Raw genomic sequence first — 25,741 nt, 5'->3', positions numbered from 1 at the left:
AGATACTACTAAGTAGCAAGCATCAGTATAATGCCTGGAGTATAGTTTTTCTTTGTTGCAATTGAACAGAGAACCACATATCCTACCAGACAATCAAACTAAAATGTAAAGAGCCTTACAAATCCGAGTACATAATTGGTAGGTACCTCGAACTCCTCAGAGAGAGTACTATTGCAACACCATGATTCTCTCCAAAACTTATTCTGAAGTCTCTCCAGACCTTGGATTAAAAATAAATCTTAATATTTAGCTTCAAAATAATCTGGGAGAAAAGGATGAAAGAGTAATGACTGGGGAACAAGAAATTTTATTAATGAAACAAGACTGGCTATATTTTGATAATTACTGAAGCTGGGTGATAAGTATATGAAGTCCAAAATTAAAAAGTGAAAATAAAAATCTAATAAAGTATCCAAAGAAAGCTTAACAAAGAAGTCTTAATGTACTCTTTAAACTATTTGTGAGAAGGCTACAGGAAACTTAAAATAAATATACACATACATTTTAAATATAATTATATATATTCTTACAAATACATATGTATTACATATATTTATTACATATACAAATATACATATATATGAGTGCTCTTATAAACCAATTATAAGCTTGGAAACATCTGCCACACAATAAATTTAGATTTAGAAAAGTTTATAGTTACCCAATTTTATAGCAATAATTAACAGGGTCAGTCTCCAGTCTAGGCTCCTTGTAATTCCAAATAATGAAACTTATCCATTTATAAAAGAATATTTTCTTAGTGTTTTCTATAATAGACATCCAGCTCATTCAAAAGTATTATCAGATGATTAAGAAACAAGCTAAAGGGAAGAGGGACCATTGTTTTTCACATTTATTAATCTACCTGGAAATTTTTAAGATGTTCTATATAGAGAGTATGCGGTATGTACATAAACTTTGGAGCGGAGATAACCTAAATTTAAATCCCAACTCTGTCACTGCCTATGTAATCCTAGACAATTCTTTCTGTGCCCCAATTTCCTTACTTGTAAAATGAGGGTACAAGTAGTTATCTACCCTTGGATAAATGAGTTAATCTAGGTAGGCCCCCGAGTGGTATAGTAATGTCTAATAAACGTTATCATTAGGTGATAAAGATAATAATCATCATAACAAAAATTGCTATCATTATTTTAAATGATCGGACATTGATTCCTATTGATGTTTATGCCAATGGTCCCCACTGGGCAGGTTCTGATAGAGTTTTAAATGATCAAGTCTACATGCCAAGTTCAAACAGATTAGCTCACAATTGATTCTTGTACATGGATTCTAAGGCCAAGGTGAGACTAACATTGCAAGGAAAGATATAATTCCTAGTTTAAAAAGGTGGTACAGGAACAGTATCTAAATCCAGACTGCTCCCAGTGTAAAATCATTGGCCTAAGATGTCCACACTTAGATATTTAGTTGGAAATCAGTTAGGTCAAAATGCCAATAAATCAATAATTTATGGAGAACACCCATGTGTTCATTTTTTCTGGACAGTTGAATTGTATTCTGGATCGTGATAGTGATGCCACTTCCTAAATGGATTTCCAGGTGCACAACCACACTTACTGTGTGAGATGGACCCCTTTAAGATGAAAGAGCACAGCTTTGAGGGTGTCAAGGAGAAAATTCTTGGAGGGGAAAGGCAGAAAGATCACACAATACAATCAAGAGTGTTGAACTTGGCCTAATTTTCTAAAATTTGTCCTAGTTTCCCTCCAGGGACTTTAGTCTTCCATGTTCCTGCACCCCAAAGAATTTAGGGGACTATGGTTAATAATCTGAAAAAAAACAGGAAGGAAGTTTTTTGTATATCAAGAGTCCTACTCTTAAAATGCCTGGATAAAATATACAAGGTGTAATCAAACAATACGGTAAATGTTTGAATTAAATTTTAAAAAATTGTTACAGTAAAAGATACATTGCCATTAATCCCCCTAAAAATACTCCCCCTCACTTTGAACACACTTATCCCATTGTTCTGGCCACTTTCTGAAGCAGTTCTGCAAGTCTTCTTTTGTGAGTCTCTTTAGTTGCACTGTCATGGCTGCCTCAATGTGCTGAATCATTTTGACTTTGGGGAAGAGCCAGAAGTTGCACGGTGCCAGATCTGGTGAATAAGGTGGACGAGGACACACTGTAACGTTTTTATTTGACAGAAACTGCCATAAACCAGAAGCAAAGTGTGACATAGAGCGTTGTCATGATGGAGGATGATTTAGGGCACACTTTAAAACACACCTTCTCTCAACTATAGCTCACACCTGACTGACTGCACTGAACAAGTTGAAACTTGTCACACACTGTTATTAAGGTTCCAAGCATTGCTTCCCCTATTGACGATCCCTGTCTTTCCATTGGATGGCACTCGGCAGCAGCATTCACCATATTTGTTGATCACAACGGAAAGGCTCCATGTCACACATCGCTTCTGGTATAAGACAGTTTTTGTCAAATAAAATCATTACGGTGTGTCCTCATCCACCTTACTCACCAGATCTGGCACCATGCAACTTCTGGTTCATCCCCAAAGTCAAAATGACTGTGAAAGCTAAATGTTTTGGATCAATTCAGGACATTGAGGCAGCCACGACAGTGTAACTAAAGACACTCATGAAAGAGGACTTGAAGAACTGCTTCAGAAAGTGGCAAGAACACTGGGATAAGTGTGTTCAAAGCGAGGGGGAGTATTTTGAGGGAGATTAATAGCAATGTATCTCTTATTGTAATAATTGTTTTTATGTAAACATTCACAGTATTTTATGATCACACCTCATGCATTTAATGACTATAAACAACCATTGGCCAGTGAAGAACAGATTCCACTGTGAAAGTCCCAAGTGAGATAACTCCTCATCTCATGGGCTTCTTAGTTCTTTATAAAATCTTACCAGAAAATATGGGGATCATCCTTGTAAAGTAGCCAAGAAGCAGGATACTTTCAAACATGGCTATAAAATCACTACTCTTTCACCTCCACAAGTGAGTGATATGGGTTATATGGGGGTATCATCTCTCCTGGCTTAGCCCCCAGGACTGGGAAGAGCCCTCCCCAGACTTGCAGAAGTTACACATACTTCTGGATTAGAGCATGTAACTGTTTGCCCAAAGTAAAGTGGTTATGTACTTGGGAGACACAAATTCTTCAGCCAAAGAATGTTATGTTAAAAAGCAACAGGGTTCCAGAAAATTAAATATGATATTCACCCAGTGGCATTTATGACTCTGGAGAAAATCAACTCGTGAGTGTATATAAGACATTTAAGAATGCCTGAGAAGGCTTAAAACTGCATGAAAAAGTAAATTATGAAGGAAAAAAGATACAAACAGCAGGGCAGAAAATTTAAAACGTGTGAGGTGTAAATCTGGATTGTCAAGAGCTAAAATTATGAAGAGGAGAAAATAAAAAGAATTAGGAAAAGAATTTTTAAAATTCCAGAAAATAAAATAAGAAACACACACAAATAGATGAAAAGATATAGCTATATAATTTAACACCTGTCATCTAGTATACAATAAATACTTTAAAGTACGAATGAACAGTTTCAAAAATAAGCATAATGTTAAATTTAAATAGCTGTAATCTGATTTAAGACAAGAAAACACAGCAATTTACATGTGAAAAAAGTAAAAAGTTAAAGTAACTGAGGTTAAGAATGGGCAGGAAATTTAGGAAAGGTAAATGTTGTTAAACTGTCATCCTACTGACTCACATCAAAGCAGACAAAAAGTGACTTAACTATTTAAAAAGTTCCTCCCTGGAGGCCACTCTGCTGAAGTTTAGAGGCCACTCTGCTGAATGTCAGCCCATCTGAGTTTCTCAAACTCACTTCACAAGTCAGTGGGAACCAAAAAAAAAACAAAAACAAAAAACAGCAAAGGGACTCCCAGCTAACATTGTTTGAGTTTGTGTTATTTTTCTGATTTTTTTTTTCACCCAAAGACATTATTCTTTCCTCTTTATCGTCACCTCTCCTACCACTCACTATATTTTATATGTCAGACTTTTTTTGTTATTTCCATAATTATGTTCTAAATTAGACTGAGATGTGACAAGTAAAACATTGAAGAGTCTCATAATATTTCAACTAGGTATCCAATAACAACCACAAAAGACTCCTCCTTCTGTTCCAAAGACTCAGTTGAATTCAACAAATATTTATTCAGGCCCTATCATAAAATGTTTTCAGGAAGGAAGGCTTTCACTGGTTTTACTGGCCCACTTAGATGAGAGGAATACTAATTCCTCAGAGAAGACTCAAATCCCAAGGTTTTGCGTTTGTTTCCTCAAATAATACACCAACATTCTCCCTAAGTATATCTTATCTCCCAAAATACTTCTAATTCACTTTTTAAAAAATTATTTGAATAATAATTTTAGATCAAAGGTCGAAATGAACACTTCCCAGATATAACAAAAAACTTAATTTGCATACAGTTCTGCTTCTAGGAACTTATTTGACTTAACGGGACAAATCATTTGTTCAAATCATCAGTGCCAGGCACCATTCCAGGTACCTGGGAAAAAAAAGGCCAAAGATTGCCGCCCACATGGTGTTTATACTCTTATGTGATTTACTCAGTCTTATGAAGTCCCTCCAACAAAGAGGTCCCTGAACCTCCGTGCGTAAATCAAAGTTTTCTCAATCAAAATAAATTTTAAATTACAAACAGCAGCTCTACTAAGCAAAGCAACTGATTCTTTTGCAAAAAGGACAAACTTGGGGAACATGACATGTCATAGATGACAGTCACACTTATGTCCTTAAAAACCTCAGTTTTCGTAATTCAGGTTTCGAAAGAACACTATAGAAAACTGAATGAGAACAAACTAGGGTGAAATTTTAATTCTAAGAAATTATTCTATGGAATTGTCTTAAATATTTATAGGAATATGTGTTTTCCAAACTGCTTTTTAAAAGATCAAAGTGAATTTGGATATATAGAGAAAATATAAGGCCAGGTCTTATGAAAGAAAGCAGGAAAATGGAAAGTGTAATAATTTTTTTAAAGCTTATTATCTGTTCATTGTAAATTTGCTAGATATATTTCATCTGTTTTCTACCCAGTAATGGGTTTAGTGTTGAATGGTAAATATAACAATTTATTCTGCAGCTTGCTACTTGCTTCACTTATATTTCTTTTTAAATAGAACAGCAAAACCCAAACCTTATGCATTCATACTTTTCAAACTGAAAAAAGCAAAGAATCACTATAATTCTGAAATAAAAACTATAATATAAATATTAATCTTAGGAATATAAACAGTCAACATCAAATTTTTAAAACAATATTAATCTTGAGGATATTAACAGACAAGTTCAAATACATTATATATTTAAGTGGGGGAAAATGTTCCAAGGCATATGCATAAAGATGTTTAAAAAAAAAAAAAAAGAAAGAATCCTAAGTGTCCAAGAGTAGGGGACAAGTGAAACACGTTGTAATAAAGCCATACACCAATTCTATTCAGACATTAAAAAGTGGTTCCCTGACCATTCTTTTATCTACAGGACAAGATATCAAGTTAGAAGACTGATCTTATGAGTGACTAGATGGTCAGGCAAAGCCCAGAGAGTCTGCCAATATTCAATCACATCCTTAATATCTTTAAGAGTTATGTATCCTTAAGAGAAAAAAAAGAATATGAAACGTATCCCATTAGATCCAAAAGTCTTCAGTGTAGCTAGGAAAGGGATTCAACCTATTTTAATAGCTAACCAAACTCAAAATCCAATCAAATGATCAATCTGAGTGGGAATTTGAGACTTTTCCACACACGGAAGTAATATATCAGTTGAATCCAGGGATGTGGGTTACATGATTATTCTTTCTTGAAGTGATGGAATCATTCACATAAATAGGGTTCCATGGAATTGATCTACATGGCCAACAGAATCTGGTCTTTGTCCCAGCTAAAAGCACTGGGGTTTTATGCAAATTTGACCAAGCCAAGAAGACAATGGCAAAATTTACATAGCAAGGGAGCTCCACAAATTGTGTGGGATCGCATAATTATTTCAAGAGAGGAAAAACATCTTTCAAACATTGGAATATTTTAATTAAGTACACAAAAGTTTAAGAGAACCATAATATTAATACTTTGTACATATTACATATATATGTACATATAATTAATCAATTCATTTTGGCTTATGTGAATGTCATTAGAACATTTAAGAATTTAAAATTTACCATATTTACGTTTCATTTGTTAAATGTGTAAGAGTTACATAAGAACATATAAAGGTTTAGCAAGCAGGTGATTGTATTTAAAGGAAATCAAATATATTAAATTTAGAAATGCACTTAAAATGTTTGACATTATCTAATTAATTGAGTTTGTAAAGGATACTACTAATTCTTCAAAAGTTCTTAAATGGGATTCTTATAATCTGTTAGGCTTTAAAAATATTTATAAAATGTACTCAAAAGATTAAAACTAGTATATGAACCTGTAATTTTAATAACTTGAATATTAAATTCTAAAACCAAAGTAAATCTAAAAAGCCTTTTTCTCACACAAAAATTACGCTCAAGGGCACTAAACATTTTATATTTAAAACCTGACACAGAAAGATATAATATCAAATGAAAAGAGCAAATAAAACTATGTGCTACTTATGATGAGCATTTTTACTTATAGGAAAAAAAATCTAATGACATTCAGCAAAATGTTAACTGCGTCTTGTTTCTGTTGTCCCATCTCTCACTACTACAAAGCTCTAACTCCTCCTGTTTCCCTTGTAATAAAGACCCCTTGGCTCTTGGCCCATTGCCTCCATCTTCAAAGTCAGCAACAGGGAGTCACTCTCTCTCATGCTTGGAATCTCTCCTCTTTTGTTGTCTCAGTGTCTGACCTAACCTGAAAGATTCTCCACTTTTAAGGATACATATGATTGCATTGGGCCCAAACAGATAATCCAGGATAATCTCCCCATCTCAAAATCCTTAACTTAATCACATCTCCAAAATCCCTTTTGCCATAAAAAGTAAGATGAACAGATTCAGGGATTAGGATGTGGACATCTTTGAGAGTCATTATTCAGTCCATCACATGTGGTAATGTGGTAATTTTCAAAATAAAAGAAAAACAATTCTTTAACTCTAGTATAAAAACTATAATTTTTCATGTGGGGACAATTCTAAAGAGAAAAGATTATAGAAAATCAAGTTCCTTTTCAAGTAGCTTTGGACCCACTGACTTGCATTATTTTTCAGGAGCCAGATTATTCAACATTGTAATTTCTGAACCTATATAGTTTTTCGTACTCCTTCAATAGTACCTTGGTCAACAGAAACCAAGTGTAGAGTAATAGGTATAACTCAGATATAGCTTCATCCAGGACATGCCGGTGAACATCTTAAAGAAAATATGAGCTATAGCCTACACGTTGTTATTGTGGGGCAATACAATTCCTAAATTTTATCTCCCTTATTTGCCTACTTATTTTTAAAATACAAAACAAATTTTCTGAATAACCAAGGGCACTGGAGTGCAACTTCTCTCATTTTTTTTTCTTTTTTTTTTTGCTAATGTTATATGTTCTCCAGAGCACCGAATATAATAAAGTACAACTTGAAACTATGTTATCTCTCTGCATGTAAGTCTGTATTTTGCCTTTGTGATGGTTGCCAAGGATGCTGAAGCATCAAGATAGCCCTTTCTGTTTACCTATTGGAATTAATGAAGATAGTGTGAACTACCAGAATAAGTAAAATTATTTGCTATTTGATAAAAAAAAAATGTAGGTATCTGTTGTAGTATCTTGATTTACACTGGATGGAAAAAATAGAGCTAAAATTATCAAAGTGAGATCTAATTAACCTGTTTATGAAATCGATTCTAAATGTTGGTTGTCTTTGTATCTTTAAGTTACACAGAAATTTTTGGTCAAAGATGATAACATTCTAACCAAAGTAAGGTTTTTATCTTTTGTTTTGTTTTGTTTTTAGCTTACGACTCCATTTAGAAAAGGTATTCAAAGTGACATGGCATATATATGTATATATATATATATATATATGTGTGTGTCTATATATATATATATGTATACATATATATATACATATATACATATATATAAGCAAAACTTACATTTAGAATTTATTTTATTGAAAGTCTATATATATAGAGAGAGACTTTCAATAAAATAAATTCTAAATGTAAGTTTTGCTTTTATCTTTAAATGTATAATGATTTTTGCCAAAAGGTAATAAAATGTATGTCCTGAATAAGATTTTTCTTTCTCTTTTTGTTTGTTTTTAAACTTAAAACTCCATAATTTTTATTGAACATACAACTGAATATACAATTGAACATAAAATTAAAAGAATTCCAGGACAACAGGCATTAAACGAGGACCCTCCTGGACAACTGGGTATATGATCACTCTATTTAGTGCATTATTAGCCCAACTCAACTCTATTAATCCATCCTTACTCTATGTTTACTTTTGCTCCCTTTTCTTCCCAAAGAATTGAATAAAAGCAAATATCATACGCAATCATGTCTTCTACTCTTTGAAAAATCCATGCAAACTACTGGATTTATTTAAATACTCTAAAGGTCTACATCCCAGGTGACAATAGCTCATTCCACATTAGTAGATTAAATTAACCACCTGTCGCAGGGAAGGGCATGGAGCCTTCCTCTCTAGGAGCTACTCAGAAGCTAATGAATCACTGCTCACCACGAGCTCGGTATGAGTTATCCATCTTACCACTCATCAAAGAACAAGTGATGCCTCATGTCCACTTAGTTAAAAATGGGTTCTTTCACGATAAGGCTTAGAGGGCACAGTACCTGATTAGTAGACATCTAGTAAATTCAGACTTCTACGTAGTGCAGCTGGATAGGTATGCCGTCTTTTTTTAGCCAAGAGACTGACTACCAGTGAATTATGTTTAAAGAGAATTCACTATGTAACTTGTCCATTGTGTTAAAGCTGCAAAAGTTCCAAATAAATCAAAGAGAGGCAATATTTCAGGCACCATTCTAGTCTACTAGGAATAAACAACTATTATATCCTTCCCAATAGTCATTCAGGGCAGGAACACTTAGAACTGAATTGAATTATGAATATACTTTAGATTAAATCATGTCTACCATAAATATAAATACATTTTTGTAAAGCTTGAAGATAGTACAAGTCTGCAATGGATATGTTGGCTTTTGCCCACAGACCGTCACTGCAAAGGAACACAAGGTAACTCAGAATTTGGATCGGCTAGCACTACTAAAGTGGGAAGGAAACTTCCAGGTGGTTGATCATGTGATTGATCATGCACAAGTGGAAGTAAGTTACCTCAGGGTAGATTCATCCCTAATTGACCAAAAATAAGCAAACAACAAATACATAAATTTCTTAAAAAGAGAAAACATTTGCAAAGCATGATTCTTAGCATATGGGCAATCTGAATACTTCTCAAATGAAAAACAACCACTGAAAGGCACTTATCTTAAGGAAACTTAGTTATTCTCTCAGAATCAATGTATTACTCAAGAAGAAATGATTCATTGATTTACACTGAGAGCTAAGATTCTTTACATCACTAGTCTTGAGCCACAGTGATCAACACATGGTCTTACCATAATCACTTCTTCCAAAATACCTGTGTCCACATCTCACTGAATTAAGTGGTGTGAACCAACCTAGTCCAATTTAATCACACAAGGTACTTAACATTTTTGGATAAATAACAGTGGTGTACGGTAATTTAAAGATGGGTAACTATTAGCTATTACCACATCTTCTTACCAGAGTAAAATGAAAGCAAAATTCAAACCAAATTCTGGTACACAAACAGATAAAACAACAACAACAACAAAAAAAACATATTACCAAGTAGACACATTACAGGTTCCTCAAGGAGGAGTCATATGAAGTGAGGCATGTCTCTAAAATACTTTAAGCAATCACATATCTCTAATGGCACTAATATCCCCTATGAAAGTCCATTTCTAACATTCTTTATGTGAATTACCGATACCTGGGGTGGGTATCTTGCCACCAGTTAAGAGAAGCCTTGTCATAGTGGACTCCAAAGTGACTAGAATTCTAGCTGACCACTAACTGGCACAGAATTCCAGATGAGGTAAGCCTTCCAAACTTAGAAATAATTTAAACTAACATACAAATAATATCACACAGTCAAAGCTGAAGTATTCTTAAGTAAGTTCCAGCCAACGTAACAGGATGTCTGTCATTCCTCCTACCCCACAATCTGATGATTCCTAACTCCCTGTACAGCTCTATGGCCATTCCAGTCCTCCCTGTTCTTACTATTAGCTATAGTGAAGTGAATAAATTATTGGGAGGTTTCACTTTTTATTTAGTAGCTATGGGTCTGGGCTAACCTCTCTGACACTCAGTTTCCTCATCCTTAAAATGGACATAAAATGAATATCCAAAAGGGCTGTGAAAATCAGAGGTGACAAATGGAAAGAAGCTGAGATACAGACAGGCACACAGTGTAAATGCCAGGAAGGTTTTGTTCCTAGAGGCTCCCTTCTGCAGGCCATTATTACCAGGAGGCCCTGGAACCTTGTGGATCACAATCCAACACTCCCAGGACAAGCTCTTCCTAAAACTCTCCCAGTCAAGCCATGGCGGAGCTGCTCTTTGAACCTCTCGAGATCAGTGACATTCCGAACATTTCCAGAGGACTACTCTGTTTTGACAAAGCCATCTCCTAGACATCTCCCCTCTGCTCTTTATGAGTTATCTAGTACAGCCTTTCCTGCTAACCTAGACTACAGGAGGCTAGAGCTTCACTGTCACTCTTTTTCTGCCCTCAGGTACCACTTGTCTCCCAGTCCCACAGGTCTTGCCTACTCCAGCTTGCTCAGATCTATTCACCACCATCGATTCGAAGCCATCACCAAAGCTTAACTGCTACCTTTCCTGCCCTCGCCATTTCCCCCTCTCTTTCCTGCTTTTAACAATGGTAAAAGCCACAGCTGTTTGCCCCAGACCATTGCTTGGGGTCAAGTGGCATCGACCTCTACTGTTACTGTTCTGAGGGGTTAACTAGCCTAGCCAATTGCTAAATAAGTACAACTCTGTTAGTCACACATGTTCTTAGATGCAGCTTTCCAAATCAAAGATACAGACCAAATTTTTCAAAGATGCTGAGCGAGTGTAAAGACTCTAGGGGTGGTTCAGAATGGAGAGCATACCTCACCTCTCTGTAAACTGAGGAATATTCTCCTATCCCACCATAATACCTGTTTTCTTTGGCAAAGAAATCACCCTTAGATGTCTCCTAACTCCTCCTATTCCCTATGCCAGATACCCTGGAAACCTTAAGTATGTCCCTCCCTGAAATCTGGCCATAATCTCCCAGCACTCAGAGAAGGATGTATCCACTGTGAGGTATTAGAAGAACTCCTGATCCCACCCAAGAGGCCCTATTGGACCACCAGATTACCTCCATTTCTCATAATCTGAGGAGTTAAGAGAGAAAAAAAGAATGTTCCTGTTTACTTGATTAAAAGATTGAGACACAGTGTCATGAACAAATATTGGACCAGTAATAGATGGCCTCGTTCAGTCAATTAAGTCACCTGGAACTTAATTCAAGTACCTGAACTAGAACTGAACCCTTGAACAACACAGGTTTGAACTGTGCGGGCTGACTCATACACAGATTTTTAAAAAATAAATACTGTAAATATATTTTCTTTCTTCTGATTTTCTTAATACCATTATTTTTTCTCTAGCTTACTTTATTGTAAGAATGCAGTATGCATTTCATATAACATACAACAGGTGTTAAACGAATATTTACCAGTATGGCTTCAGTCAACAGTAGGCTATTAGTAGTTAAGTTTTGGGGGAGTCAAAGTTATACATGGATTTTCGACCTGCTTTGCACGGGTGAAGTTGGTGTCCCTGCATTGTTCAAGGGACAACTATCCATTAACGTAAGCTTCAAATGTCTTAAGGTAGAACATTTCACATGTATGCCAGTTCCTCCAACAACCTGAACCAACAAAAGATACATATAAAGTTTTTTCTTTTTTATCAAACTAGACAAATTTCTTGCTAATAAAAAGTATGTTTCTTTTATTAACACGACAACACACATTGTACTACAATCTATAGAGCCTTAGATTATCAAGAATACCAATTATTATGCACATTCATACCTTTTGCTCATGTTTTCATCATATTCATACTTTTCATTCATTTTATGATATATATGTGAAGAAAAAGCGGCTGCTGACAATTAGGGAAAGAGACTATCAAAAATTCTTGAAATTGTGCCTAACTACAAGCAGTAAATTCAACAAATTCTTCATCAATCAGTGGTTTAGTCAGAATAGAAGCCAATGAACTAATGAATGATATACATATTATTTTTCCTCTTCACCAAAATCAGTTGGACAAAATTCCTGCATGATTGCGTATTTAAAAATCTAATTTTTGTATTTGCCAACATTGCTAAGCTGCTATATCAACTGTCTAGCTTTAGCCAAATAAAACCTTTTTGCAACTTTGGAAGAAACTTCGACACAGGAAACTGTACATGTGGACAGGCATAATTGTGTCTCAATATGTGCTGTTTTTACACCAATTCTTAACTTTATAGGTATCTAAATTATACGATATTCCAAAATGGCCACAGTGACCATGTAATTAAAGCTGTGTTTTTGTTTGTTTGTTTTGATTATCTGTTTTCTGTGTAAGACCAGAAAGACACAGTAAGAAACAGCATAATGTGGGCTTCTCCACTGCCAAGTAACTCCAAGTAATGCTGTCATTATTGGTTTTAAATGGTACAAAAATATTTGGTTGACAGTATCAGAGGAATTCCTGAGGAAAATTTCACATGTTCTTGTAGATGGAAAAGAATTCTGAATACATGTGAGCAAAAATAACCATTTTTCTCTGTATCTAGTCTATCAATAGAAAAATAAAACTTGATGCTTTTTTTCCCCTGTTTTTGTGTTGTTCTACCATATTCCAACATTAAGAAAAGATTTATTAAAAAAAAAAAAAAGAAAAGAAAATATTTAAGAAACTGAAACCTCATTTTCAAAACTTCTATAGCATAATGTTGGGAAAATTAAAAGGTGAGCACTATGTTTAAAAACACCGTATATTACTTCTATTTTCATATTTGGGCCTAGATCTTCCAGATGAACCAAAGTCAGAGGTCAGAGATCCAAAAGATTAGTTTTCCTCAACATACAGAAACAAAGCAAACAGCAAACAAATATAAAAATAAAATAAAGAACTCTCAGGTTATGATCAACTCCTATGGAACTGCATTTTTACCCACTTGTAATCCAATGTGAGTCCCAACCCTGCTGACTTGATTATTAGACTAGTTTCTTGGTACAGCTTGAGCCCTTCTTCAATGATTATAGTCTCTCTCTCTCTCTCTCTCTCTCTCTCTTTCTCTCTCTCTCTCTCACACACACACACACACACAACACACATTTCATTAAAAGATGGATAATTACTAATAGTGGTTGTCTAAAGGTTTTATAAATGGGGCATAGACTTCCATGAAAGAAGTAGTTAGCGAAAAGATGTAGAAAAGACTTGTGATTGGCTTAGCCAAAATGCTAAGCCAGTTGTTCTCCAATAAAATTGCACCCCATCCTGACATAATACTTCTGTATATGCACAACCATGTTATCTTAGATATTCATTAGATGTAACGATTTAGCAAACAACCTCCTAGTTGGTATCATGACAGCAAAACGAGATCTCCATAAGTCATTTCCAAGTGCCTTCCTCCTCATACCAAGGGCTTATTTGCAAAGAAACTTTTTATTTCAGTCTTGAGGACCAGATTTGAGAATCATTATGTTTCCAAATGTTGCATCATTACCTATTTTATTTCACTTTTTTGTAAATTGACATATCATTCGAATTACTTGCAATCAAAACGGAATTATGTTCTTGTCAAAAATAATAAAACGTGGAGATATGCATACTTATCGGCATGTGTTCTTTTCATTTAGCAATGATAAAATATTACTTCTTAAGAAATTCTGAGAGGTTGAGATTTGAGAGCCAGTTTCAAAATGCAGCTACTCCTAAAATTTGCCCTTATGAGGGCAGAAAAAAAATAACGTCACCCGGGCCTTACAGCCATATTGCTTTTTAATATGACAATTTTAATTAAACATTGAGATAAGAATAAGATAATAAAGTACACATTTCTTTTGTTAACAAGACAGTATGCTAGTCTGTAATGCCTTAGAATATCAATAATCCTATTTATTATGAACCTATTTACCAAGCAGTATATTTAATTCTTTATTTATATAATTCTTTATTTATATAATTTATTTTATTTATTTAATTTATTTATTTATATATTTAATTCTTTATTTATATAATCCTTTAAATAATAAAATTTTCAAATAATTAAATTATTCTGTAAATAATTTAATTTACTTATTTATATATTTAATTCTTTATTTATACAATTCTTTATTTATATAATTCTTAATATACCAAGCAGTATATTTAATTCTTAATTCTACTTATTATCCTGTATCTTCACAATAATCTTAGATAAATCACAACCACGGGCTTACAAATTTGTATTGTCTAGTAAGGTCATTAAAAGTTATTCATGCATAAATTGGTGCATGCAATATACAATCATCTCACCAAAAATAAAATAAGAATAATTGGCAAAATAAAGTTTCAAATCTCCATTAATAGTTATGATAGGTGACTAGTTGATACCGAGCAACACAGTCATCATGTATGGAACAAGTTTTCAAATTTTATTAGTAATTTCCAGCCCTACGCCTCACCCTTACCCCCTTTCCTATGTGCACATGAAGCAGTAGTTTGTTGCAATCAGAAGTGTCTGGATGCTGATGGCAACCACTTTGAGCACCTCTTGTAAATGCAGAAGTCAAACATGACTTGTATTCATCTTTTGTTACAATTTTAATACAGTTTTCCTTTCTTAAAATATGTATACATTTTTGGGGGACCCTCTGTATGTCACTTACACACACACACACACACACACACACAAATAGGCATTAGATGTATACCAAAATATAATCCTATTATACTACTAAACTTGAAAAGAAATTATAATTTTAAATATACAGTATTAAAGTTATATCACTTAATGAAATGACAAATTCTATACTTCATCATTAAATTAGAAATCAATAGATACACAACAATGACAAATATAAAATTTGAATAAAAAATATGTACCAAAGACCCAAGCACCATCATTAGTTTAAAAGGTCTTTCTTGTCCCATGTGTTGGGTTGGTCAAGCAGCTAATCTTCCAGCTTTCTCAATACGTGTAGAAGTAGAATAGCTAAAGTTAACAATAAAGAAAAAAAATGACACCACAACTGTTAAGAAAACAATTTATAATTAAGAATGTGAAACAACTACAAGCAGAGCAAAGCTGCTATCAAATCAAAGCACTAACCTTTTTTATTCCTTTACTGAGCTACCTTGTATAAAATCTCACTCTTTAGTTTCTTTGGTCAGATATATGACTATCTAACCTACATGCCAGGAGTCTTACAGATGTTATTACTCCATTCAATAAATTCAGAAATATAAGTTGTATTACTAATAAGATAGCCAAAATGAATGGATAGTCATATTAATTGCATACTATATTCCTAAATTAATACTGCTTATTTTTAAAAAGTGTGTAGGGTGTGTGTGTGTGAGAGAGAGAGAGAGAGAACACAATGAAACTAAAATAATTCTTCCTTTGGAATACTGTTTCTTGCTTCAAAACAATTCCTTTTTAGTCTATATACTCAAGGTTCCTTTGATAATAGAAAGTTAACAGTGTTTCAAAGTGAGGTCAATTACTGTTATTTTTTTAATAACAATAATCATTCACACTAAGTAACAGAATACATGTCTTTATATACAACCAGCCTTCAAGGTTACATTCTTGCAAAGTAAAGAAATAAGCATAATATAAATATAGCCTTGGGCTAATACTTCCAAAAAAGAAGGAATTAATTACATCTTATACATTCATACATTGTTACATACAAAAAAGCAAAACTAGATTTTTCATCTAAACTTCAAGATAAAAGAAATAATTATTAGTTATATAATTCAGTGTACATTTATCTTCAAGTAAGAATATTTTTGTTGAATTATCACCAAATTTTTTCAAGTACAATTATTTGTCCGCCACTTCCTAAATCTACATAATTAAAGGAAAACTATACTCTAAATTCTAAATAATAACAATAATAACATAAAGATATGTTTCTCAGGGACATATCTTTAATAAGGATGTCTCTTATTCAGCCCTGTACACCTCAGTTGCGAATTCCACAAAAAATGGCCCATGAATATTGCTGAAATAAACTGAACTGTCAGGTAATACCTTCAAAGATTTAATCTAGTCTGATCTGTTAGTATTTAAGGAACTCTCAAAGAAATCATATGAAAACCCTCTTAACACATTAGAAAACAATGAAAGTGAAGGCCTCAAAAGTCAGGAGAACCTTCTGCTATAAGATCAACATGACTCCAGTCTGTCTACATAGTAAATTGTGAATGACTTCAAACTCTCAGCTGTCTCCTAAAACATTCATCTCCTTCTCTCTCTCCTGTCATCCTTCCTCACATTGCTACCTTCAGAAAGCACTTCAAGAGAACTTGAAGTAAGGGACAAAAGGACCTCCCCCCCTTCCTTACCTCCACACTGACCAACTCTGCCATTTCCACTGTCACAAAGCACAGAGTTCCCTGCTATCCTGTGATGGATATTCAGCCTACTTAATCTTGTTTCTACCTGGGTGATAATGTATCTCAAGAAAGATGACAAAAGATAGATAAATGAAAATTTTCCTGTTTAAGCCCATCATCCAGTAAATATTTACTTACAGTATCTTACAGGTAACTTTCAAATCCACATCTCTAATCTTTCTCTCCATTTACCACAACCTTTAAAAAAATTAAAAAGTGCATGTGAGATCTCACCTGAGCTATCCCAAGCAGTCAAACTTTTCAAACTTCTTTTAGAGACAGAAGAACTACTAGAGCAAAGTATAAAATGAACGGGTGACCCTTTTAAATCAGTCACCACGGCTGATAATTTTCCATTTCCGGTGTTTCTCCAGGTCTCTCCCCCAGAGCTTTGGCTCAGATCTCAATTAGCTCATGACTGAACTCTACTTTTCTTTCTGCCATAACATTTTTGGCATTCTAAAACATCCTCCACATAGCAAATCCATCTTTCAGCTGTCCTCGCTTTGATATCTCTATGTAAGAGATTACTGAGGCTTCTGGTAATTTGAGTTCATGTTAATTTCAAGGCCTTTTCATAACTGAACTCTCTCTGTAAATACATTAGTCACTATCCTCAGGCCTGCTGTACTCCATAGGTGCTTTCAGCCTTTCACCCTTTGCACTTATGCAGCTCCTTCCACATAACATCCCTCTTGTTAACTAACTACTGAGATAACTGGAATTCACTCTATTCAAAATTCCAATTCCAAACCTCTTGAAGAATACTTGTTTCTCTCCATTCTAAACTCCATCAAGGGGTATGGGGGGGGGGGGCGGGTGGAGGGAAGGGGATTGAAGCGGATCAAAAACAGCCATTCCATATTAATTTGACTCAATTTGAATACTGTCCCATGAATTTTGCTGAAATAAACTGAACTGCCAGGTAATACTTTTAAAGATTTAAGCTAGTCTGATCTGTTAGTATTTAAGGAACTCTCAAAGAAATCATATGAAAACCCTCTTAACACATTAGAAAACAATGAAAGTGAAGGACTCAAAAGTCAGGAGAACCTTCTGCTATAAGATCAACATGACTCCAGTCTGTCTACATAGTAAATTGTGAATGACTTCAAACTCTCAGCTGTCTCCTAAAACATTCATCTCCTTCTCTCTCTTCTGTCATCCTTCTTCACATTGCTACAACCTTCAGAAAATACTTCAAGAGAACTTGAAGTAAGGGACAAAGGATCTCCCCCTCTTTCTTACCTCCACACTGACCATCTCTGCCATTTCTACTGTCACAAAGCAGAGTTCCCTGCCATCCTGTGATGGATATTTTATTACACATTGTTTATATGCTGATCTAATATTCATTAATTAACTGGTTTGCACCCTAGTAGAGATTGTTGTAGACTACAACTTCCATTAAGAGAAGCCTTTCAGCGCCTAAGATAGTACTCCTGTTCGCCAACAACAGATATTCCATCTTTGATGATGAGGAGGCACCTGATGTGACTTGTACCAGAATTAGACAAAATATGTCATTTACCTGGAAGTTGGAAAAAATTGAGTCATGTGTAATATAAAAATGTCATTCCATTCAATAAACAAAAATCCCTAGCTTTCATTGTTACTTTAGTCTGGCGTCCAGAACTTTTACATCTTCCTAGATTGGTGATTTTTCCCTGGGGCTTTTCCTAATATTCCTGTGGTCAGAGTCACAATTCACAATGCTCAGGCTTAGCAAACTCTGTACCAAATAGTTTAAAGAAAGCATTCATGATTATTCAAGTGATTTTTTTTTTTTTTTTAATAAGGCAAGTACTAGCCAGTTCTCCAGAGTTGAAATTCAGCACCTTTTAGAGACCTCTGTCTCCACCCCCACAACCTTGGCTGTTTACACTAAGACGACTGGCGCCAGGGTCCCCTCCCCTTTACATTCTTATCACCCTCTTCCATGCAACATCCCTCTGAATGGCTACAGAAACAACCTGAAATTCAGAATTACACTATTAACACTTGTGAGTGGGCTGGAGGCCTGGTGTCCTGGCCCAGGAAAACGGCCCGTTTTCCAACCTGCCTTTGGCGGCCGCTGTCCAAAGTCCCACACCTCAAACACAAGGGCATAGCCAGCCTTGGAGTCCTCCTGGGCAGTACCCCCACCCTTTAAATCCCTGTGCCCCCACTTCAATACCCCACTATTGGTGCCCCAGGGATGAAAAACAAGAAGACTGTAACTTTCAGATTGTATAGTTGAAAATCTGCTCTCATGTTCACACAGAGGTGGGTAGTTGTGGTCTGGTCAGCTGTTTTCACAGCTGGCCGAGTCAATCATCCTCTCTTAAGAGCTTTTTTGACAGGTGAGAAATTCCTCATCTCCAGACTATTCGAGGAACTCCTCAGCATCAATCAGAGCTAGGAGAAGGGCCTGAAGGGGAAGGGAGTGGTGCTGAAATCATGCTGAGCGTGTCCCAGGGGGGAACTTGGTGCAGGAAAGAGGATGCAGGAGCCAGGAATGTGCTGGTCCAGGGTCTAAAGGGAAAAGACGTGAGAGCCTGGAAGTCTTGGGGGTAGGGAGAGGTGCGACGAGAACAGGGCAAGATACCTGGAAATGTCCTGAGAAGGATGTAAATGGGTGAAGAGAATGCAGATAGGAGAGAAATCGCGAGTGTAGGTAAGATGAGGCAAGGGGAAAACTGGACTACAGAGTGCAGAGCTTCGGGTACGGCCGTCCAACCTAGGCGGATGCCAGACCCTTCCAAGGGCGCCGGCGAAGCTGACTCCCGGCCGAGCCCTCGGACCCGGAAAGTCGGGGAGGCGAGGGGCGGGCGGACGGGCAGCGCCCCCTGCCCGGCGGGAAGGGGCCGTGCTCGGGGCTGCGCGGCGCCTTACCTTCTGGTCGACGATGGAACAAGCCATCTCGCGGACGTGCGCCAGGCTGTAATCCCCGGACGAGTCCTGCAGCAGCAGCACCGGCTCGCGGCTCAGGCCGATCTGCAGATGGAACGAGATGCCCCCGGCCGGCGCGGCGATGGGCGCCAGGAAGGGCGCGGGCCCCGACCCCGACCCCGGGACCAGCGCGGCGGCCGCTGCCGCCGCCGCCGCGGCCACGGGCAGCAGCGGGCTGGGCGGCCGCAGGACCGGAGGGGCGCTCATCGCTCGGCCGGGCGCGCCGAGGGCCGCGGCAGCCGGAAAGTTTTGCTGTGGCGGAGCCGGAGCTTCTTTCTGCAGGAGCGGAGGCGGAAAATAAAAACTTTCCGGAAAAGTCTCCGCGCGGGGGAGGGCGAGGGGCTGAGGCTCGGGAGGGACCAGGGAGGAGGGAAAATGGCCGAGGCGGGACGCTCGCGCCGCCGGGAGCGCGGGCACCGCGCGAGGGAGGCGCCGCTGCCGCCGAGGAGCAACCGCCGCGGCGCGCTCGGAGGGACAGGGCGGCGGGTCAGCGCGGCCCGGGCGCCGGGCGGGGCGGGGCGGGGGGCGTGAGGGGCGGGGAAGGGGAGCTGGGGGCGGGCACTGCGCGGCCACCACCCGGCAGGCGCGGGAGCCGCAGGAGCCGCGGCCGCAGTGGCCACAGGTTGCTGGGTCCCGCCACCCGTGGTTCCGCGGGCCCGAGCCTCCCCTGGTCGTGGCCGGACCCAGCAGCGGGGCTCGGGGCCGCCTCCACGGGCCCGGTCCGCCTCTCCTCGTGGGGACTCCAGTCTCCGCTGGCCGGGCTAGCCGACTGCGGGTGGAGGGGATGGGGCGCATCTCCTCCGACCCGCTGCCCAGGGCCACGAGCTTCCCGGTCCCCACGGTCCCCTCCACCTCTTCCAAATGCCCGAGGACTGTGCACTTCCCTGTGAGGTGATCAGTGATGGACGCAAGAATGCCGAGCCCTGCTGTTCGCCTAGGGTCTTGCCTTCGGAGTGTCAAGGGAGGATGAAAATAGAGAGAAAATGGGCTTCTTAGGAAGCCCATTTTACATCCCGGCTCTTCCTGGGAGCCCTGGGGTTTGTTGCCAAAGAGTAGGAAACCAGTCCACGGAGGAAACGTATTTAAACTTGTCTCTACTTTTTTTTTTTTTTTTTTTTGTCTCTCTGACACAGCCTGATACCCAACCCCACCTACTCCACCGCAGCTCCCAAGGCACCAAACAGACACAAGTGGCTGGGATTCAGGAAACGGCTTTTTTGAAAGAAAGACATTGTCTACATAAAGGCAGGAGGAAACTCTGATGCGGCCTCTTTCCCTTTACCTTATCCTCTGTGCCTGGAGCTTCTAGTTCTGGAGCCTTAGAAACTGTTTCTTTCCCTCTTCCTATCACTCTAAAGCTGGCCTTGTAGGCTTGGTACTCCCAGCTCCACCCAGTGCCCCCACCATCACTAGCACCACCATCAAGTTTGGGCACCATCTGCTCTAATTTTGATAGTGTTTCTTGTTGCTGATGTTTTAGTGGCGGTGGGGAGGTAGGGAATGCTTCCCAGTCTTTGAAGATGAATTCTAATCTCCCGCGAAGGCGGGCTCCATGGGTGTGTGGCGGTGCAGGTGCACCGGGCCTGACCTCAGTAAGGTCCTGTTCCCTGTAATGCTCTGCCACAATGGTCTGCCACCTGTCACTGTCAAGGAATTTTTTTTTCATTTTGTAGTAGGCCAGGCAATTATGTAGCCAGTCTTGCTGCCCACTTCTCCACTTCCGTAGTCCTTCGCCTTACACAAGCACACACGCACACACCCAAGAAAACTATTGTGCATGTTTCTTTTTGTATTTGGTTACATTTTATTTTGTTTTGTTCTACTTTATTTTTTTATTCGTTTATGGCTTGACCTCAGTTTTTGGCCCAGAACAGGGCACTGCAAGGTGGTTTTCTCTTAGAGCCTCGTTCCAAGGGTCAGTAATGGAGCCTTGAGGGTCCCCAACAACATTGTGTCATTCACTGCTCTAGTAGAGAACTGAATTTGTTCTCTTTGGATTTGATGGTGTGAGAAGGTCTATGTGTGTGTTGGCATTTTTCCTGCTTACTTACTTATGTTCTCTTCACCTATGGTAAAGTATAATTGTCCTGATGTACCAGGTTCAGCTAAGCTAGGAGAACAGTGGGAATATTCTTGATATTAAAATATCCTTCCGAATTCTCTAGGAAGTATTTTATTGTCAGAAAATGTATTTCACTTTCTTTCAAAGTTAGAATAAAGTCAATATTCCCACAATTCCTTACTACCAGAAGAAAAAGTTTGCTAATCAATTTACAAAGTACCTACAAAAGCCAATTTTGCTTGAGGTTCAGGAGAGCTGAAAACATTCATGTTCTGTAGATATTGCAATGATATATTAAAGCCTTCTCTGTGCCAGGCACGGTACAGACACCGTGTGTGCAGTGGTGAAGACGAACAGTGTCCCTGTGGTAACAGATCACATTAAATAAGATTATTTCTGGTAGTCAAAATTTCAATGAATAAAAATAATGCAATAGTAATGAGAGTGTCTTGTGGCGGGGAAGGTGAAGAAAGGGGCACTACTTTGAATGGAATATAGAGATGTGAGAAGTCTTCACTGAGTTTACATTTGAGCCAAAACCTGGATAATGGAAAGGAGCCAGCCGGAAGAATTACACTCTATGCATAGGGTATAGCTAGTGCAAAGAGCCAAACACAGGTATGTACTTGGCATTTTCAAGGTCCTGAAAAAGAGGTACAAGTGGGTAACATGAAATCAGAAAAGCCAGATCACAATGGGTCTTGAAAGCCATGGTAAAACATTTTTAGTCTATTCTCATTGCACTGCCAAAGCATTGGAACATTTTAATCCAGGGATCAATAAAATTTAACTAGCATTTTTTTAAAAAGATCACTCTGGCTACTGTGTATAAGAGAAATGAGTCAAAGCAGATGATTGAGACCGAGAAGATAGGGAGGGAACAAGTTTGGGGAGAAATGTTTTTTCTGCTTTGACTGTGTCAAGTTTGAGATGCTAGTAGCCATTCAACTTAGAAATAATGACTAGAGCTTAATAGAGCCCAGAGGTCAGGAAAGAGAGGAGGGCCAGAAATACATTTGGATGGAAATCATCAGTATGGAGATGTTTCAAAATGAGATTATATGAGATCTCTAGAGAGACAGGACTTAAGGCACTTATGAATTATATGAGACAGGAATTTAGATGCTCTACTTAGGGAAAAAATAAAGTGGATGAATAGCTGTTTCTTATAGTCTGATTTCTTAATAGTATGAAAAATTTTTGTAGAGTGTTGAAAATAATTAAAAAGGAAGCAGGGGCACAGGAAGGAATTCTAAAGAAGCCATGGAGAATTAAAATTACTTTTAAGCAGCTGATAAATTACTGAATGCAAAAGAGTGAATAAAGAGAAACAAGAAGAAACAAATCGCAAAACCACTGGTGCTCCCCATAACAAGCAGAAAATGCCCATGAAGTTGGTTATTGCCATTTCTACAGTAGGCACCTGAGATTTGACAGTTTGCCAACTGCTACCCACTTCTACTGAATGACAAGAGAATGAACAATAGATAATACCTGAAAGGAACTTAGTACATATATCTCTAGTGATTCTGAAATTATACATAGAAAATTCGAAGGATTTGAAAAAAATCAGTGGTTTTAAGTCTTTCTGGATGTTTGAACTTTGGAAAAGAAATGAGGATTTAGAAAGCAAATAGCTATTTATATAAATTATAGTCATGAAATGGGATTTCATTTTTTGAATCATGGTTAATGTTACTGGAATAATGGACTTCTGGCAGTGGCTGGGAATACCATCTTACAAAGAAGGTTCAGTGTTGAATGCCCTAATCAAGACTCCCTGCAAAAGTGATGTGGGTATGCAGAAGTATGCGGAGGTACTTATAGCCATTTCCAAAGATAAATGATAATTTTATTGGATGTTCTTCCAAAGAGGGTTGGATGTTGAAATAATTTTGGAAATAACTTCATAAGCTTCATTTTTCTTGTATGGCTTATAAATTAAATCAGCATTTAAATTCTCAATATAAATTAACATTTATAAAACACTGAGAATTCCTCTACAAATGTTTTATTTCATTTAACTCATTACTTTCTAGACATCTTTTTTTTGACCTCAGAACCCCACTGGTTTTGTTGTTGTTTTACCATGTAACGTATCTTAAATTTTCACATAACTAGTATTCCACAGAACAGACTTTGGGAAATGGAGTACTTACTATACAACAAATGTAAAAGAATTTAGGTTAAAAATTGAAGGTAAATAAAATTGCTCAAATAATTAAAAGCAGATACTTTGAAGAATAGCATAAATTGCGAAAACAGATGCATAATATTAAGAGTGTCCAGTAATTCACAATTAATAATTAGAAAAAAGATTGAGAATAACCTCATTTGAATAGGAATCAGTCTAGAAGCACTATATGCTTTGTCCAGATGAAATAGACAGCAGAGAAAGAAAAGTGAATAGAAAACATGCAATTCTATGGCTGAAAGGATCATATCCCCTAGTACAACCATTTTATAGCCTAAGAAACTGAGGTGCAGAGAAATTACATACCAACATGGAAATCGAAAATTTGAAGAAAAAGTGTAGTTCCAGGATGTCCTCCCTTTTAAACAATTGAGCACTGGAAGTTGTAAGCATGAGGATAAAGACAACAGATGGATGGATCGGTGGATGATAGATGATTAATGTATATGATAAACATTTTTATACTGTTGTTTCTTTGCTTAAGAGTGTTCATAAACAATCATGTGTAAGACCATGTTAAATAAGGATAATGTCACCAAACTGGCACAACAGAAAAACTCTTGATGGAGACATCAACCATACTGACGTCAGCCAAAATCTTCTGCTAAAACCTGAACACCTGAGAAACTGTTGCCTTGCCTTGCTGATAATGCCATGGAAAATAAAAGAGAAAGGAAGTAAAATTGAGAAGTTAATTTTCACCAAAGGAAAAATTTATTTATTCTATAAGAAACCAGATTTCAAAAATTCAAAGAAAACATAGGTGTGATCCTAGAGTCAGAGACCCCGAAAAGGACAGGAGGACCTCAAAAACAAGATTTCAAATATAAAATCACAAGTGATCCAGGTGAGGAATAAACTTAGACACCAGTGTAACTACACTTCAAGTTCTGGATGAGTACAGATCTGCAAAGAGAATGAATGAAAATAGACCTAAGCTACTATATGAGCAAGAGTAAATAAAAATAAAGGTTATATGAAGCTAAAAATAACATGTACTAGCTATATGTAAGAGTGCAAAGTTTTTAAATACCCTTCCACTGAATATTTAATTTATAGGCAATAATTGAATTTTTCATTTTAATTTTTACTTATGCGAGGTTAAACATTTTAATGTTCTTATTGATCACTACTTTTATGTCTTCTTTTTTGAATATTCTAAGTTACTTATGTTTTTATATTGAATATTCCTTTTCTGCTTATTAATAAAAGACTATAAAGAATGCTATTCCGTTGTAATATATAAAAGGCAAATGCTTTTCGCCATTAATCGTTTAATTTTTATGGGATTATAGCTTTCAAGCTGCTTTATAAATATCTTTTTCTGCATTTGCTTATATTTCTTGGAAAGGTATTCCCTAAACTGAGATCAGAAAAATATCCATCTATAGATTTTATTTTCCATTATTTATGTTACTATTATTTTGTTTTTTAAGAACTGTAATCAATCTGGAAGCTACCTGAGTACATGTATTGATTTCTAGACCTATTTTTTCCTAAAAAGCCAATTGTCTCAGCTATTGGAGGACATTTTTATTTGCTTTCATATTCATCAATGGGTTGAAAGAAATAAATCCAGCTTCCAGTGTTTAGCTTCAAGTTTTAAAAAGTATCCTTTAACCTATTTTCTCTAATTTGTAAAATTATGAATGAACTGTAATTTTTTTTTGTCCAAAATGTTGAAACTTTTACTTTTTGCACTCATACAGACTACTTACAGTTACATTTCTATTTTATACCATTTTATTGTTGTTGTTAGACTTGTTTCCCGAAACATCGTTTCTTCCTGGACAGTAACAACTTTGACTCGGC

General features: G+C 37.1%; 1 protein-coding gene across 2 annotated transcripts in view; it reads right to left on the bottom strand.

Annotated features, from left to right (window-relative positions):
* The window catches only part of PRKD1 (protein kinase D1), a 301,801-nt gene extending 281,666 nt beyond the window's left edge, over positions 1-20,135 (bottom strand). The window contains exon 1 of one of the 2 annotated variants that reach the window (XM_081049825.1): positions 19,617-20,135. In XM_081049825.1, the coding sequence (XP_080905951.1) occupies positions 19,617-19,880 (264 nt within the window). In that variant the 5' untranslated portion in view covers positions 19,881-20,135. The remainder of the gene's footprint in view (positions 1-19,616) is intronic. The other variant, XM_081049824.1, reaches the window with a different exon arrangement.
* Between the last annotated feature and the right edge of the window lie 5,606 nt (positions 20,136-25,741).

Source organism: Rhinolophus hipposideros (genome assembly GCF_964194185.1).
Source record: "Rhinolophus hipposideros genome assembly, chromosome: 5".
Lineage (NCBI taxonomy): Eukaryota > Metazoa > Chordata > Mammalia > Chiroptera > Rhinolophidae > Rhinolophus > Rhinolophus hipposideros.
Note: the sequence above shows the minus strand (reverse complement) of the source record. Positions and strands in the feature narration are given on the sequence as shown.